Source organism: Dreissena polymorpha, chromosome 1 (assembly GCF_020536995.1).
Source record: "Dreissena polymorpha isolate Duluth1 chromosome 1, UMN_Dpol_1.0, whole genome shotgun sequence".
Lineage (NCBI taxonomy): Eukaryota > Metazoa > Mollusca > Bivalvia > Myida > Dreissenidae > Dreissena > Dreissena polymorpha.
Window position 1 is genome coordinate 130,889,446 of NC_068355.1, and position 18,384 is coordinate 130,907,829.

General features: G+C 34.1%; 1 protein-coding gene across 1 annotated transcript; it reads left to right on the forward strand.

The window, feature by feature from the left end:
- Positions 1-3,363: 3,363 nt before the first annotated feature.
- Positions 3,364-18,012, forward strand: LOC127850179 (uncharacterized). The gene is made up of 6 exons (XM_052383006.1): positions 3,364-3,492; positions 8,881-9,005; positions 9,557-9,671; positions 13,771-13,904; positions 15,834-15,910; positions 17,231-18,012. The coding sequence occupies exons 1-6, from the start codon at positions 3,427-3,429 to the stop codon at positions 17,329-17,331; spliced, it is 618 nt and encodes a 205-aa protein (XP_052238966.1). The 5' UTR covers positions 3,364-3,426; the 3' UTR covers positions 17,332-18,012.
- The last annotated feature ends 372 nt before the right edge of the window (positions 18,013-18,384 follow it).

The window sequence follows — 18,384 nt, forward strand, 5'->3', positions numbered from 1 at the left end:
AGTTTGTACAACGCATATCCGGCTGAGGTTTGCTTTGACTTGTTGACTTGTCTTAACAAGCTAATTATTATACATAATCAGCAGCTGGGGCAACACTTTAGTTTATGGCTGTCCGACTAGCGCAGTGATTGGTGCACTCGCTTCTGACCTAGGCGGCTTGGGTTCAATTCCCGTTCCCATACGCCATAAAGGACAGGTGGGCTTTTCTCTGGGTACTTCGGCTTTCTCCCTCACCACAAGACCAAATTTAAAAAAAACTTTCAGTAACAGCAAGATAGCTGGATTGCAGCTATTATTCTAAAGTTCGTCCCAACTTTCGTAAGTCAAGTTAGTTAATTATGTACGTAGGAGTGCTGGAAAACACTCCGGGTCCACACAAAATGTAGCCTTTGGCTCGAAAAAGTACCCTATTGTTAAGGCTGTCACCATGGTATGATCTTAATATTTGAAAGAACTCCTTTGAGCACTTTAGACCTTCATGGCCATGGTTTTAATACAACTTTCATTGAAAAAAGGAATAGATGTATTATCCCTTCTTGTGTCCAACCTTTTTGAAAAATTTGCGCCCTACTTTCGCCCTACATTCTTCTCTACTATCCTCTACTTTTGCAACACTTCCCGTTTTTACTCTATTTTCCTTAGTTTTTGTCATACTTTTTTCATACTTTTTCGCTATTATAATCTTACTTTTACCGTGATTGTTGCTTTACTTTTTGCCCTTCTTTTGTATTACCTTTGCCCCACGAATGCCTAAATTTTGCCGTACTGTTTGACAGCAGTCTCCTTTCAGCCTCAACTTTTCATCCTACATTTCTTCAACATCAATATTATTAAACAATAACAATGTTATTTTTTTCTGATCAAAGCGTCTATGTGGAAATATTTATTATTTGAAAGTTTAATATGTATTGACCGTGTACTTAAAAAAAACGCGTAATTAAATAATTAATGACTTTGGACAACATAAAAATGCGAAGAGTAAGACTCTCTTTTATTAAAAAAAACAACAACAACAAAACAAGCAGACATGAAAAAACACACACACAAACAACTGATTTGTGAAACACACAGCCCTACTATGCGCGTATATACGCGGTTAATGTACATTATACAAAGTAACAAGAGATGTTACCTTGTATATACCACCACGAAGTCATTCGGGACAAAACGGAAAAATCATGCACGTACTTTTTTTAGATTTATAATTAGACAGACACAGCACTATGAGCAAATACATATTAAACAAGGATTCTACGTCAAAAACCGAAACATATAGATTAAAGCAAGTTTATGAGATAAACATTATTATAAATAATAGGAATTCCTTTATCACTATTAACATATATGAAACATAGCATACGCCGATAGTCTTTGTCGCTAAATAATTTCAAAAAGAGTTCGCTGTTTCTTTATGTCGAGTTATATTACCGGTAATCCTTATGTAGTTCAGCGACACATTTCCAAAAGTATGGACAAATTAGTGACACAATTCATTCTTAGGACCGGTATTCTGTTTTCGCTTGTTTGTCGATTATGACCAAATAATTGTATAGTTGTATCTGCGTCCTGATGCTTAATAGAAAATACTTATTCACAAACCTTATGATGTGCATAAAGAAATGATATCCGCACGGAAACAATCACAATACTACAAACACGTACCGGTAATTACAATATTTACACTGGGCCTGGTTATTCGATTTTTATTCGATTCGATTTCCGTCCTCACTGATGGATATGTTTGTTAAGCGCATTTCTATTATGATATTGCATCGAGTGTATTTAAAGGTAATGGAACGAACACATCAGCAACGCATTACCTCTAAAATATATACGTTATAACAGAACACCTCCGTGGATAAAGTGCTCGTAGGTGAATAATACAACGTTTTCTCTTATACTTTTATTCTGCAGAGGTGAATAGTTGGGACCAGCTGAACACGTCACTCAGCCACAAAGTCTAACGAATAAAACGACTTTCTTAATTAAATTTAAGACCATTATAGGAACAATATATGCACATACTGCTGATCTTAACATTTTGTGAACAGTATTACGTTTTGAGTCACAAAAGCATGTGTGAAATTGAATTAATGAATGTTGTATGTGCATACATATTAAAAAATATCGTGATATGAGCTCTAAAACCCAAATTTACGAGACCTTTAAATGCTATCAATAGAACAAATACACAATATAAAAACAAACCTTATTCAGGGTGCAGGATCACGTGACTTTGTTGAGTTCTCCTTTTAAATTTTATTGGGTGTATACATGACGGTAAGTTGTGCTTTATTTCAAATAACTTTTGTAGTGGGGTAGGGGTTCAAATAACTAGAAACGCCGCCCAAGGTTCGATATTTATGTGACTGTCCGAAAGTATAGCGGAATTCTCGTATATATGTATTAATACATGTAACAGAACACATAAACATAAAACACACACAAAATAACACAATTTACACATGTCACAACCTTCCAAACATAAATACATTATTTCAAAATAATTAAATTCATTTTCATTGCAAACAAATACATAATTGAAACATACTAATAAAATAAAACTCACCAGGTTCGTAGATACAGAAAACAAAGCAATAGTATTAAAACAAGTGTGTCTTTCGACAGCCTAGAAGCAAAGGGAAGCATGGTCAGTAATTTTCACTGAATTTTACAATGGTTTTGGAACTGACCAATACAAATCTTGTTTATTTGAATTTATTGTTCATTCTCACTGGACAAAACATTTATGACATCACAGTACATGGCTGGACGCACACATGCATGACAAGGAACTGAATCTCAAAAGAGATATAAAAGGTCACATACAAAACAAGGGACATAAACACTAGTACATGAGACATAGACACATAGAGTAGCACAGAGTGACCTATCCTACACTTTTTTTCATTTTTTTTTCCTTAAGAATTTCAACTAGTGCATAAAAAAACAGCTTTTTATGCTGCTTATGGCAATTTGAAATACGTCGGATTTACTTTAGTTAATAAGCCTGTGTTTTGTTCAAAGATCGGTATCTGCTGCATTCATTTTAAACTGCTCTCATTCACGCGAAGTGAAAATTTATCAACGATTTCAGACGTATTCAATATATTCGTATACCCACGGAGCGTATATTGAGTCCGTGGTATACCTTAAGATCGGCACATACTGCAAGAAAAACTGCCCGTTATGCACAAACGATTTTTGCAAATGTATTTCAATAGCTTGAGATATTTGCAAAAATAAAGTTCTTAGTGGCGTGTTTACATTCTGTCCAGCCCGTGTGTAAAACCCGGGAAACACCGTTGATTCTGCAGCCTGTTATTGCTGTATTCATTTTTATCGCCCATTCGTACTAAGTCCATCTTGTCTTACCTCAACTCTGGACAGCAAGCGCCTAGTCGACTTGAAAGTATTTGTGTCAAAATGGCTTCCTCCGCAACAACACAACACGCTCATGAAATTATTGACGATGAGTCATTAGCAGAAGAGGTAAAATACTACTCCATCTTCATCTGTCATAATTCACTTCATATCTAGTACATATATTTATTGTTTAACTTTATTTACCACACATTTTGATTACAAACTTTCTTAATTTTTTAAAGGGATCTTTTCACGCTTTGGTAAATTGACAAAATTGAAAAAAGTTGTTTCAGATTCGTAAGTTTTCGTTTTAGTTATGATATTTGTGAGGAAACAGTAATACTGAACATTAACCATGCTCTAATATAGCCATTATATGCATCTTTTGACGATTTTAAAACCTAAAAATTATAAAGCGTTGCAACGCGAAACGATTGAATAATTTGGAGAGTTCTGTTTTTGTCGTTAAATTTTGTGGAACTACAAAGATTGCTTATATAAGGTATAAAATACGTCACAAATGTGTACTCGGCGGAATAGCTCAGTAGGCTAAAGCGTTTTTACTTCAGGACTCTGGCAGGACTCCAGGGGTCACTGGTTCGAAACCTGCTCCGACAATGTTCTTTTCCTTTTTTTAATTTTTTTCTTGATTTTTTACTGGAGCTTTTATGATCCAATGTTTACATTTAACAATATAAAGCATTCAATGAATAAGTTAAAAAAATGCCAAAATCTGTGAAAAGGCCCCTTTAAGTGGCTTCTGGTTGCAGTGTTGACTGTTGAGTGTGACATGATAATGATATACGTTATTCGTGTATTTACATGTTTTGAAATAAAAAATTACAAAGAAACATCTCAACTTTGATTTAAATTTATGTGCGATTTTTAATTGTTTATTGTAGAAGATTTATTGTATCCGCCAGTGACCAAATTCTAGTGTATTACAGTTTGTCAACAAGTTCTGGATAAACAGCAGTTCCAATTGATTTATATTTAATTTTCCATAATGCCCCAATAAAAACAAAATAATATGTGTCTAAGGTATACATTAGGAAAAGGAATATATTAACAAAGTTTTAGCAAAAAAGCTTTTGTATTATGCTTACAGGGGGATAAATGCAGCAAAAATTTAACCGGAACAGATTGAATGAGTTATGTTTTGAAATGTGCATATCGATAAAACAGGCTTTATTATTTTCAAATTAACTTTTTGCTGATTTAAAAAAGCAAATGCCATGACAACTTTTTGAAATACTAATTCTGTAAATTGAATGATTTTTAATAATTTTCCGAAGGGTGAATTTTAAATGGCTATTTTTGACAAAAACTGTATATACTGTCTGGCCTAACCTGTTATCATACAAAATAAATTTGACCCTTTATTTTTACATCTTCTTACATTGACACTAAATCCCGAAAGAAATTATTGTGGTCAAAAGAAACTGGTTGACTGACTGTAAGTAATTTAATAATAGAAACTTGTAATGAGCAGTTAAAGTCTCTATAACACTCAAAATCAACGAAAATTTCTTACAATATTTTGTAAAATAAAGCTTAACAATTAAAAATCTTTGTTCCTTATGGCCATTGCCGAAATTTCAACGCCAGATGTGGTCTGGTAAAATAGATGTTTGTAGCTACAAAATGCTCGTTTTTATTATTATTTTGTATAGGTACCATTTTAGTGTTTGTGTGTCATATGAATAGATATATTCACGGGAGATTAAAATGGAATTAATTGTGTCACAAATAAATAAAACTAGCATTTTGTATCTACAAAAATCTATGTAATCATACCACATCCAGCATTGAAATTGTGACTCTTGCTATAAGGAACACTGATTGTTAATGTGTTAACTTTATTTTACGAAATTGTTTACAAAATTTTCGTTGATTTTGAGCGTTATAGAGACTTTAAGAAAACATGGAAAAGAACTTATGAATTAATGCAAAAAGCAGCAATAAATGATTTACCTTTAAAGATGTATTTAATTCCCATTTAATTGATGTCAAAATATTTTTATTTACAACGTGTTAACCACTCAAAGCCTAAAGTTTCATACTTACCGGCAATAATATCCACTTTACATTTGAAAAGGGAGAATTCTAATTTGTAATAGGCATTAGGCCAACAAAACTAAGATTCACTGAACATACTTATACAAACTGAATCAATAAACTTTTTATAATTTTTACAATTGAACAAGTTCCTGTTTTATCAGTCATTCTTCTTTTTAGAAACATGGACACATAACAGTGCTGAAGAATTGCAAAAACACAAACGTCCGTCATTTGTTAAAATAAATTTAGGCATTTTCCTTACTATTAGTTTATTTTATAAAAAATAATATTTAATCGGGATGGGGTTTACCCACTGAACATATGTAAACTGCATGTCTCCTAATTTTGCTATGCGTGCACATACAATTCTTATGATAGATTTGTTTTCATGCAACATTTTTTCTGGTTTTCATGGAAAGTAGGTCATAATAATTCCTGGATGATGCTATGATTTTTAATTACAAAAGTCATATTTTTGATAGTTTGTTAATTGTTTAATAGTAGGTTTATCCAATGTTTTATATGTTGCTTATTTGTGAAAAAAAAGTTATAAAAATATTTTATGAACAACATCAGCAATAGTTTTGTTTTTCCATTTAGAAACTACATGTATTTATAAAACAAGCACATGCCCATAGTCACAAAACATAGGTTATCAATCAGAAGGGCAGATATTATGAGTAAGTTTGTACATGATACAGATTTCTTGTTTTCATCAACGACTTGCCACTACATCTGTCACATCCAGAGTAAGGCTATTTGCAGATGAAATCAACTCGGAAGAAGATTGCCAGATCCTACAAACGACTGCCAGATCCTACAAAACGACCTGATAAAGCTAGCCGAATTGGAGAAACAATGGGGCATGGACTTTCACAGAAAGAAGTGCAGCATTCTCCGTGTCCACAGAAAGAGGAACCCGATCATGTTCCGTTACTCCCTGAAAGATCACATACTCAAAACTGACTCGACTACCAAGTTCCTGGGAGTGACCTTGTCCCAAAACGTTTCATGGAACCACCATGTGGACATAACAGTAAAAAAGGGAAATAGCTCACTCGGCTTCCTCCAGCACAACCTAGGCGTCAGCAATGAGAAGGTTAAAACCACGGCATAGAGCTCTCTTGTCCGGCCAGGCCTTGAGTATTGCTCCACAGTGTGGAACCCCTTTACAAAGGACATGGCATACAAGCTTGAGATGGTACAGAGGAGGGCTGCTAGATATGTAACCAACAGATACCACAACACCAGCAGCGTATCCTCCTTGATCGAGCACTTGGGGTGGGAAACGCTCGAGTCACGACGGACCAAAGCACAACTCACCATGTTGTATAAAATCATCAATGACCTGGTGGATATCCCTGCCAACCATTACCTTTTACAACCCCAAGTCGCCCTAAGGATCATAACAAGAAGTACCACCAGCCATCCACGCACTATATCCGTTTGGAACCACCTCCCTGCGACAGTCGCAGAGGCCCCTAACTTGGTAACCTTCAAGCAGGGTCTTTCCTTACTCACCATCTAATCACTGTTAGGTGCCCAGCTCCAAGTAACCCCTAGTGATTCCCATTGCTGTGCCGGCCGTGGCCACCGTAACCGGAGAGGTCTGGGTTGAAGAGGTGAAAACGAAGCTTGCTGAACTTTTTACTATCTCTATACTTTTAACTATCAAATCTCTTCTATCTTACCTACCATTTCATATCTTTCTCTTGACCTAGCACCACCTGTCGCGTAATAATCAAGTGTGATTGCGCCGACGCATGATGTAGATAGATAGATAGACTACCAGTAGCTAAGTCAAGCCAGTATTTTGTCAAAACATCGCTGAAAATAAACATATTGTTTACAATAGTGGGGGTCATGTGCTTCATTATGCAATTTATTTGGAAATTTCTTGAAAGGGTCCAATACAAAATGTATGGATATGGATATATATGGATTATTTTAGTTGAAGGTAGATTTGGAAAATGCAGTTAAATAATAAAACAAGTTTTTTTAGCTCTACTGGCTGAAGGCCGGGAAAGCTTATGTCATGGCGTGGTTTCGGTCGTCCGTCCGTGTGCCTGTGCGTGCGTTCGTGCGTTAGACTTTTTCTTGTTTACACGATAAAGTCCACATTTTTCATCCGATTCTTTTTAAACTTGTTCAGTGTCTTTATATTAATGAGGCCTCGAACCCTATTGAAAATGGGTTACATCAGAGTAAAAAGTCCAGAATTATCTCCCCTTGAATTTGAGAAAATTGTGAAATAAGGCTTGTTTACGCAATAAAGTCCACAGTTTTCATCCAATTATTTCCCAACTTGCAGTGTCTTTATCTGAATGATGAGTCACATCCTATTGAAAATGAGCAATATCGGAGTCATAAGTCCAGAATTATCTCCCCTTGAATTTGAGAAAAAATGAAAATTCAGTTTTTTTATGTGATAAAGTCCATAATTTTCACCCAATTCTTGGCAAACTTGCACAGTGTCTTTGTATCATTAAGGTTACAAACCCTTTTTAAAAAAGGGCAACATCGAAGCAATAAGTCCAGAATGAGAAAATTTTGAAATCCTGCTTGTTTATGCAATAAATAACACAGTTTTCATCCAATTATTTCCAAATTTGCACAGTATCTTTATATCAACGAGGACTTGAACCCTATTGAATATGAGCAGTTTCTGAGAAATAAGTACACAATAAAATCCCCTTGAATTTGAGAAAATTCTGCTTGTTTGCGCGATTAAGTACACAGTTTCCATCTTATTCTTTCCAAACTTGCACAGTGTTTATAGCTGTAGTCATCGTGTGTCCATCGTTCATTTGTAAGAATTTTTTGTTTACATATAAAGTTCTATCCTTTTGAATCTTCATCGGATGTTTTATATCATCAAGGGCCAGAACCACATTGAGAGTGAAGAAAATTTGTCCAACTTATTGTTGAAAAGGAGCCATTTGAAGTTTAAATTTTACGTTTCTTCTTGTTTATGCGTTTAATTTCCCATTTTGGGTCTGTTTATTTAAGACTTGCTCAGATTGTTCATACTATCAAGGGCTTGAGCCCTATTGATAATGGAGATGAGTTGAAAATTAATAATTAAAAAGGAGCCATTTGCACTTTTACCTCATTTACACTTTACATTTACAGTGATCAAGCACTGAAATCAGATCATTTTAATTAATAGGGCATAAATCATGGTAATTGAACTGATACTTTGAATTGATGAAAATGACATAAAAAATAATTGGTAAAACTGTTTCCCAATGTTGTTAAACATTCTAGCCAGTAGAGCAATTCAGGCCCTCATGGGCCTCTTGTTTTTGTTTTGTTTTGCATTTGTATGTAATTAAAATTGTTGTAATATTGGTAAAATAAAATACAGCAAATTCATGTGTGCGACACCATCAAGGGTCTTGTTCATTAAGAACACAAATATTTTATAATTATTGTTATACTGGTATTTGACAGAAACTTCTGGAAGAATTGGAACATGAAGAGATACCATCATACATCCGAGAAGCAAGGCTTGCATCCCTCAAACAACAGGCTGAACAATTTAAAGCCAAGCATGACAAGGGTTATGGCGACTATAGGTATCATTCTGTTTTTTTTCTTCCTACTGTTAATGAAGTTTATGTGTTTTTCCCATCAATGATTTTTGGAATCCATTGCTTTGACTTATGTTCTGCAATGAGTCAAAAAAATTACACTACATGCATCTGCTTTCTGCATAGATATAACTTAATAATAAGCAATCATACTCATTGGAGATTTGTATATTTTATTATAAATCTACACAAATCTGTAACAAAATGCTATATTGTTATATTTTGGTCATGACTGTTATTTCAGTAAAAAGAGTATTTTTTCAGTTAGATGTGAAATAACCATTATGATTTATATACTCAAAACTGAATATTGATTGTGTTTGTTTCTTTTGGCTTTGTACTTCTCATTGAAATTCCATTCCAGTATTACTAAATTGTTGTTAATTCCACTAAAAACAAGTCAATAGATAATTTCAGAGACAAAATGAAATCTTTATATTCTGTTAAAACTTAAATTGTATGTGTAAGTATTCCACATTTCTATATTTCTGGGCATGTTCTATTCTGAAAACTGTTGATGATTAATAAATTTTCAGTGAATTGTCTGATCAGAAGGAGGTTTTAGATTTGACAACCAATGAAGAAAAGTGTGTAGTCCATTTCTTCCATGGAGATTTTAGACGTTGTGCAATAATTGACCAACATTTAAAGGTTTGGAGTTCAAATTCATTTTGAACTCACCTGAGCACAAGGTGCTCATGGTGAGCTTTTGTGATCGCCTTTTGTCCGTCGTCCGTTGTGCGTCATGCGCCGTCAACATTTGCCTTGTTAACACTTGAGAGGCCACATTTATAGTCCAATCTTAATGATATTGGGTCAAAAGATTGGTCTAAATGATATCTTGGATGAGTTCGAGAATGGTTATGTTTACTTGAAAAACATGGCTGCCAAGGGGCGGGGCATTTTTAACCAGGTTTTCCGAAGGAAAAAACTGGTTATTAGATTGGCAAATGCGGGCGGGCTGGCTAGCTGGCGGGCTAGCGGACGGGCGGAACAAGCTTGTCCGGGCCATAACTATGTCGTTCATTGTCAGATTTTAAAATCATTTGGCACATTTGTTCACAATCATTGGACGGTGTTTCGCGCGAAATAATTACGTCGATATCTCCAAGGTCACACTTTGAGTTCAAAGGTCAAAAATGGCCATAAATGAGCTTGTCCTGGCCATAACTATGTCATTCATTGTGAGATTTTAAAATCATTTGGCAGGTTTGTTCACCATCATGGGACGGTGTGTCGCACGAAAGAATCACGTCAATATCTCCAATGTCAAGGTCGCCACGACTAAAAATAGATTTTTTTAAAAAACAAACTTATAAAGGGGGTTAATTTTGTTTGTTCATTTTAAAAGTTCAGTTTGAGTTTTCTCCCTTTATCAAATTTTTTTTTCACAATGAAAACCTGTTTTTGTGACAATTTTGTCCCTTGTTCTTTATATAGCTATTTATGGCTATATTAAAACCTTTTTAACACTCTAGAGGCCACATTTATTGTCCAATCTTCATGAAACTTGGTCTGAATATTCATCCCAATAATATCTTGGACGAGTTCGAAAATGATGCCAGTTGGTTGAAAAACATGGCCACCAGGGGGCAGGGCATTTTTCCTAATATGGCTATAGTAAAACCTTGTTAACACTCTAGAGGCCACATTTATTGTCCAATCATCATGAAACTTGGTCTGAAAATTTGTCCCATTGATATCTTGGACCAGTATGAAAATGGTTCCGGTTGCTTTAAAAACATGCCCACCAGGGGGGGGGGGGGGGGCATTTTTCCTTATATTGCTATATATATATCGCTTTAGTAAAACCTTGTTAACACTCTAGATGCCACATTTATTGTCCGATCTTCATGAAACTTGGTCAGTAGATTTGTCCTAATGATATCTTGGATGAATTTGAAAATGGTTCGGTTGGTTGAAAAACATGGCGGCCAAGGGGGCAGGACATTTTTCCTTATATAACTATAGTAAAACCTTGATAACACTCTAGAGGCAACATTTATTGTCCGATCATCATGAAACTTGGTCAGACGATTTTTCCCAAAGATATCTTGGACAAGATTGAAAAATGGTTTGGGTTGCTTGAAAAACATGGCAACCAGGGGGCAGGGCATTTTTCCTGATATGGCTTTATATGGCTTTTTTAAAACCTTGTTAACACTCTAGAGGCCACATTTATTGTTAGATCTTCATGAAACTTGTTAAGAAAATTCATTCTTATTATATCTTGGATGAGTATGAAAATGGAATGGGTTGATTGAAAAATCTGGCCACCAGGGGGCAGGGCATTTTTCCTTATATGGCTATAGTTAAACCTTGTTTACACTCTAGAGGCCACATTTATTGTCCGATCATCATATAACTTTGTCATGAGATTTGTCCCAATGATATCTTAGATGAGTTAACAAATAGTTCTGGTTAGTTTGAAACATGGGCACAAAGGGGCGGTGCATTTTTCCTTATATGTCTACAGTAAAACCTTGTTAACACCATACATGCCATACGTCCCGGATTGTCCGGGACAGTCCCGGAAATGAAGAACTTGTCCCGCTGTCCCGAAAATCTGTCAAATGTCCCGGAAATTTACAAAATCCATAGATACATGTACCTTATCTTAGGCTTAACTGCACCTCGAATCTGTGTATTTCTGCAGCGTCACCATGACAATGCCTACCCGAATAGGCAGACTACCCTACTTGTCAAAATTGATCAATTAACAGGGGTCCTGTTATCATATCGATTGTCTCACCTTCGCGGTCAAACCGAAAAGGCGGCATTGTTTAATGTGGTTGTTATCCCGCTGCGTAAGGGCAAAGGATAGTTGTTTACACATCTGAAGTCCAACATCGCTGAGTAAAAAATTTAAAGCAGTTTATGTTTGCACGTTTAACCGACAAAGAAGTTGAGTAAACAAGTAAGCATATAAAAACGTCAACCTAAATTAATTATATAAATGTTATAAATGAATAAAGGCTTATCAACAACTACGCGTTACACACCGGTCTTTATAACAATAACTCAGTGACGTCACCATCTATGTTTAGAACGCTTACACTGAAAACACGTGGCTTGTATCTAGTAACGGAAGTACTAATGTTTAATTTGACATTAATAGATCAAGTGTATTTTGGATAGGCTTTCGAACTTTTGCAATTAACGATGCAAAACAAAAAAAAAACGTACCAAAAATGCATATGTCTATAAATATCGCTACATTTTATACATGTCCCGGAAAATCGGCAAAAGTCCCGGACAATTTAACTCAATGTCCCGGAATTGGTTTGAAAAATTATGGCATGTATGTTAACACTCTAGAGGCCACATTTATTGTCTGATCTTCATTAAACTTGCTCACATTAGAATTGCCCCAATGATATCTTAGATGAGTTCAAAAAATGTTCCAGTTGGTTGAAAAACATGGCCACAAGGGGGCGGGGCATTTTTCCTTATATGGCTATCGTTTAAACTTGTTAACACTCTTTATGTGACATTTATTGTCCAATCTTCATGAAACTTGGTCAGAATATTTGTTTTAATGATACATTTGTAGTTTGGATTTTTACGAAAATGTATCCGGTCTGTGGAAAAACGTGGCCGCCAGGGTGCTCACTATTGATGAAAGTTGGTTAGAACATTTGTTCTAATGACATCTTTGGCTGCACAGAACATGTCAGTTCCTTTGAACCTCAGCTGAGCGACTTTGGGCCTTCAGGCCCTCTTGTTATTACTTATTACTATTATTAATTAATGCATAATAAGGATATAGATTGTGATGCTAATAAATATTTCCAGTCTTTGCATGTCATATAAATATACTTAAATGTACATTATCACGCTGACCTTTTTAGGATTTTCATGAAACGCAAGGTCAAAGACACACTCGATTGTTGAATGTTTGAATCTGTTCTATTTTTCTTTTGTTCTTTTAAAAATGCATAATACTGGCATTTATGTGTATGACATATTTATCACATTAAGGCAATGTACAGATGCCATTTTGAAAAAATGCCACCTTTAGATAAAGGTCAAACTTGAAGGTCAAAAGGATCATAGCTGGAAATGTATCCTTTAAAGTGCTTTGTTAGGTAATGTTTTGGTAAAAAAGTAAAGTGTAGCTTTCAATAAATTGCACTGAATACTTGAAACAATCGTTTAAATCTTACTGCAGATAAAGCAACTTAAAATTGTTAACCCACATAAGTTTATTTTATTTAACTCAACATTAATAAATAACTTTGATAACTTAAAAAGGTCAAACAAGGTGACTGCATTTGATGGCCATCAGCATTTGCTGCCCTTTCCGATTGCACAGACAGGTTCTTAAGATTTTTTTTTAGTCAAGCCTCATAACGTTTCGAGATTTGTTATAAAATTATTGCTTCAGTCTTTAATTCCACAAAATCTGATTCAAGCAGAGTAATTGTCTATTACTTTCATAAATGTTTTTGTTTTGTCTAAATGGGCGCAAGTTTGGTTAACGACTTCAGTAATAAGACTGGAATAATGTTAAAAACCATGAAAAATTTCCAGAAAAACAAGCACGTAAATTTAAATGAGTATCTGCTCTCTGTATAAAACATCAGAGACGTTCTAGTTGGCATTATGATGGTTGTTTTCTGTCTTGAAAATCAGTCCTATCAAATTTTAGTTTTTACCTCTGTGCTTATATAAGTCTTGTAGTTGTGGATAAAACATCAAAAAGGGTTTCAAAGTTTGTAAATACTGTAAATTGTTGGATTTCTTTCAGATGTTAACAGAGAAGTACTTTGAGACTCGCTTTGCAAAGATAAATGTGGACAAAGCCAAGTTTCTCGTGGAGAAACTGAAAATAAGAGTGCTTCCTGCAGTTCTTTGCTTTAAAAAGGGCATTGTTGTGGACAGGTTGGTTATATGCTCATGTTTGTGCATACTATGCCCTGGAATACTATGCCTGACAAATATTCATTATTATACCCTTGCACAAAAAGGTTGTAAGGTGTGTGGGAATACTGGTCTCATGTTGTCCTTTAAAGTTTAGGACAATAACATTTAGGGGTGTGAAATGCAAAAGAAACCATACTTGCCCTTTGTCAATTCTTTTACTTAAGTTATATATCATTATTAAAACTAATTATGGTATCAAGTAAACATTTCATAGGTAGGTAGATATTTAGAGAATGGATGTGCATTATGCAAGAACTATAACTGCAGCTCTTCTACTGTAAGAGTATTTTCTTTTTTTTAAGTTTGTAGTTTGAAGTTTTGTCTCATGCAAATGTTAAATACTAATAAAGTTATCAAATTGAAACTTTATAAGTTGGGAGATTTCCTTGAGTGGGTTTGCAATGCACAAGAACCATAAATGTATTTCCATATGTCAAGAGTTATTCCATTTGTGTTTTTATGTCCCCAAGTTTATACTGGGGGACATATTGTTTTCGCCGTCTGTTTGTTTGCGTCAAACTTTAACATTGGTCATAACTTTTGCAATATTGAAGATAGCAGCTTGATATTTGGCATGCATGTGTATCTCATAGAGCTGCACATTTTGAGTGGTGAAAGGTCAAGGTCATCCATCAACGTCAAAGGTCAAATATATGGGGGAAACATAGTGTTTCACAAACACATCTTGATTCACCTACATTTTTACCCAATCATGGCTTGAAAACCAAAAGACGTATCTACTTAAAACTTAATAGTTTGCTAGATCTAATCATGGTTATAAGCAGGGCATGAGAAATAAATCTGTAGCTTCCAAATGTTACTGACCTTTGTTTATTTTTTAATTTCAATTTGTACAGAGCATATCTTGAAAACTATAAGATATGTCATCTTGAAATTCAAGTAGTTGTTATATCTCTTGTATTGGATGTGAGGTGCATAGAATGCTTGCGTCCGTAGTGTGAGGATTATAGGCCTTTGTAAATTTATTATATTTAAATTTTGAATAAGATATATCTTGTAAACAAGCTATACAAGATATATTCTTGATGTATAATTGATAGATAGATCTCAGTAATTGTGAATGCAGTGCACAACAGCCATAACTACTGCTTATATAATTTCACATTAATAATCCTTGTTAATATGTATTCTGACATTTTGTCATGGGCATATCTCGACTGCAAAATGAGCTATCAAGGCAAAACTTGCATTGTTGGGGAAACTAGTTTTTAAAACTGAACTGCCTATGCCATCGTACCAAGTGGTATGTGGGGGTTAAAAAGGAACACTCCAGACCTTTCTAATTGTTAGAAACTTTCCAATAATGTGGCAAGGGAAGATTATGTTTATTATATTGTGGCTTAAGCACTTACTGTCATCATACAAGTCAGTGTAGGAATGTATACAGTTTGTTGTTCTGTCATTTAAAATGTCTTTCTTTCAATCAAAATATAGCTATTTTATATTGTTCTAACTCTAAAAAGACGGTTTTTAACCACTGCTTTCATAACAGAACATGAACAATCAAAACTGGTATCACCTCACTCGAACAGTCAATGCAAACTATTTAGAGGGCTCACTGACACCTCATAAGGACATATAGCTTGATCTATGTAGGTTGTTGTGTAGAAATGTTCTTGTATACCAGGACATTCTTATTGCAGGTAATATTTGTAGATAGGGAATCAATACTGTATGATGCTGAATGTTTGTTACTGTGGTATTTTGTATTGTTCAGTTTACTTTTTCCAAAGGCTTTTCTACAATTTTTTAATTGTTCTGAATAAAAAAGTCCTTTTGTTTTGATTAGAAAATATCATAATCACAATTTTTTGAACATGTATAGCTTAAAAGGTGTGTACTTTTAAAGATATCTTTCTCTTACAGGGTTGTTGGTTTTGATGAATTAGGTGGGACAGATAGCTTCCAAACAATAGTATTGGAGAGGAGATTGTCACAATCAGGTAGGTTTAACATGTGACTGTGTGTAAACTAGAAAAATGATGTGAACAATGTGGTTTAAAAGCCAAGCATAGGAAAACATTCTTTGCTCATGATTCGTTGAACTATGAAACCATTTAAATGGTTTTGATTTCAACATAATGATGTTGTGACAAGATGGGTTGCTTTTGAAATTAGAACTTAATGTTACCAGGCCGTGCTCCAGTATGAGACTTTTGGACGTTAAATTACAATTGTTTTGTGCAGTATGACCACCAGGGATGGCAAAGTCTTATATTTGGTTATTTTTTTAATCTTTTTATCAAATGTTCAATTTACTGTGAATGCTCCCATATAAACCTGGGACGATCATGCAGTGTCATGTTTGAATGTAGTATAGTTTAGTTTTAACTGTCACTTAGTGAAATGTTTGAATGTAGTATAGTTTAGACAGTTATAACTGTCTTTCAGTGTCATGTTTGAATGTAGTATAGTTAAGTTATAACTGTCACTCAGTGTCATGTTTGAATGTAGTATAGTTAAGTTATAACTGTCACTCAGTGCCATGTTTGAATGTAGTATAGTTAAGTTATAACTGTCACTCAGTGTCATGTTGGAATGTAGTATAGTTAAGTTATAACTGTCACTCAGTGTCATGTTTGAATGTAGTATAGTTAAGTTATAACTGTCACTCAGTGTCATGTTTGAATGTAGTATAGTTAAGTTATAACTGTCACTCAGTGTCATGTTTGAAAGTAGTATAGTTAAGTTATAACTGTTACTCAGTGTCATATTGGAATGTAGTATAGTGTAGTTATAACTGTCACTCAGTGTCATGTTGGAATGTAGTATAGTATAGTTATAACTGTCACTCAGTGTCATGTTGGAATGTAGTATAGTGTAGTTATAACTGTCACTCAGTGTCATGTTGGAATGTAGTATAGTATAGTTATAACTGTCACTCAGTGTCATGTTTGAATGTAGTATAGTTAAGTTATAACTGTCACTCAGTGTTATGTTTGAATGTAGTATAGTATAGTTATAACTGACACATGTTTCCAAAGTTGATAAATTGGTGGCCACATACCATGTAACTTGTAATTAAATTCTTTCTTCAGCCATTATTTCCCTACTTGTTACTCAAGTTGGACAGTTTTCTATTACAAGAATAAGTTAGTACTAAATATTAATATACGATTTTTGGCGCACATTTTGTGTTGTGCTAGTAGGACTACTGAACACCATGATTATTGATAGGATAGAAATGCTGATGTAAACAGACAAACGTCAGTCTTAACAAACAACCAAAAGTAAATATTAGCAAAATGTTTGATATATTTCAGGCGTTATTGAAATGGCAGAAGGGGAGCAACAGAAGAAGACCATATTTGGTTTCAGTGACAGTAAAACTAATGATAATGACAGCAGTGATGATGATTATTGAGTGTTTGAAACATGAGGCTTATTCTTTGAATGGTAATTTGTCAATGGATGTTGTTTTCACTCACAACAAAAACATCCCATGCAGCTCTTTGCTGACTGAACCTTGGATGAAGACAAAATTTGAGATTGGACCATTGCTTTGAATGTTGAGTTTATACTGTGTAACAGTCTTGTGTGTACAAAATACCTAAGTAGAGGACCAATGACATTAAAAACTGAATACATAAGCATCCCATATTTAAATCTAGTTTTAATGAAAACAAACTGACATTGTAACGATATAAAGAGGACAGTTACTTAAAAGCAATCATTTCACAATAGTACAGGTTAGCTAAAGGCATTCCTTCATTAACATTTTTTAAGGTGCAGCAGTTTTATCATATATGAGATGATGTATTTTAAAAGTACTTTTTTCCTTTATATTTATCATGCAAATAAGAATTTCTAAATAATATGTTATTTACTTATTTAAGAAACAAATGCGGTATGTTTAAATCTATCATATAATAATGACAACAATGCAAATTATAAGAAGTTTTCTCCGAAACCATAACATTTTCATAACATGCTTTTAACCTCAATGTGAATTCTGGACATTTATTCAAGGGTCACAACCTCGTGTTATTGACCCTCTAAAATACAATGATACGTTTTTACTTTCATATTAAATCATTAAATATAATTGAATTGAGTCTTTATTTATTTACCTTTTTATTTATTGCATATTAAAAATAGAAAATGGTAAAACTAAAATCTTTTACCAACTCTTTACATAAAAACTTATCTGTTGAAGTACGGTCAATCAATTAATTTTGCACACTATTAATGTTCAAGAAAGAACAGTGTAAAGTAATTCAGACAATTAACAATGCATGTTCAATCAAGAACACATACTCGGATCTTGATAATGGTTTTTGTTGTGAAGTCCGTTGACAATACAATTTTAAGGTCTAGAATTAAATATTCATCAGTGATTTGGTGAAAGGTCGGTTTCCATGAATCTGAAAATACTCCGTATACCAAAGTGTGAATAAAGTATAGTGTTTATTGTTCG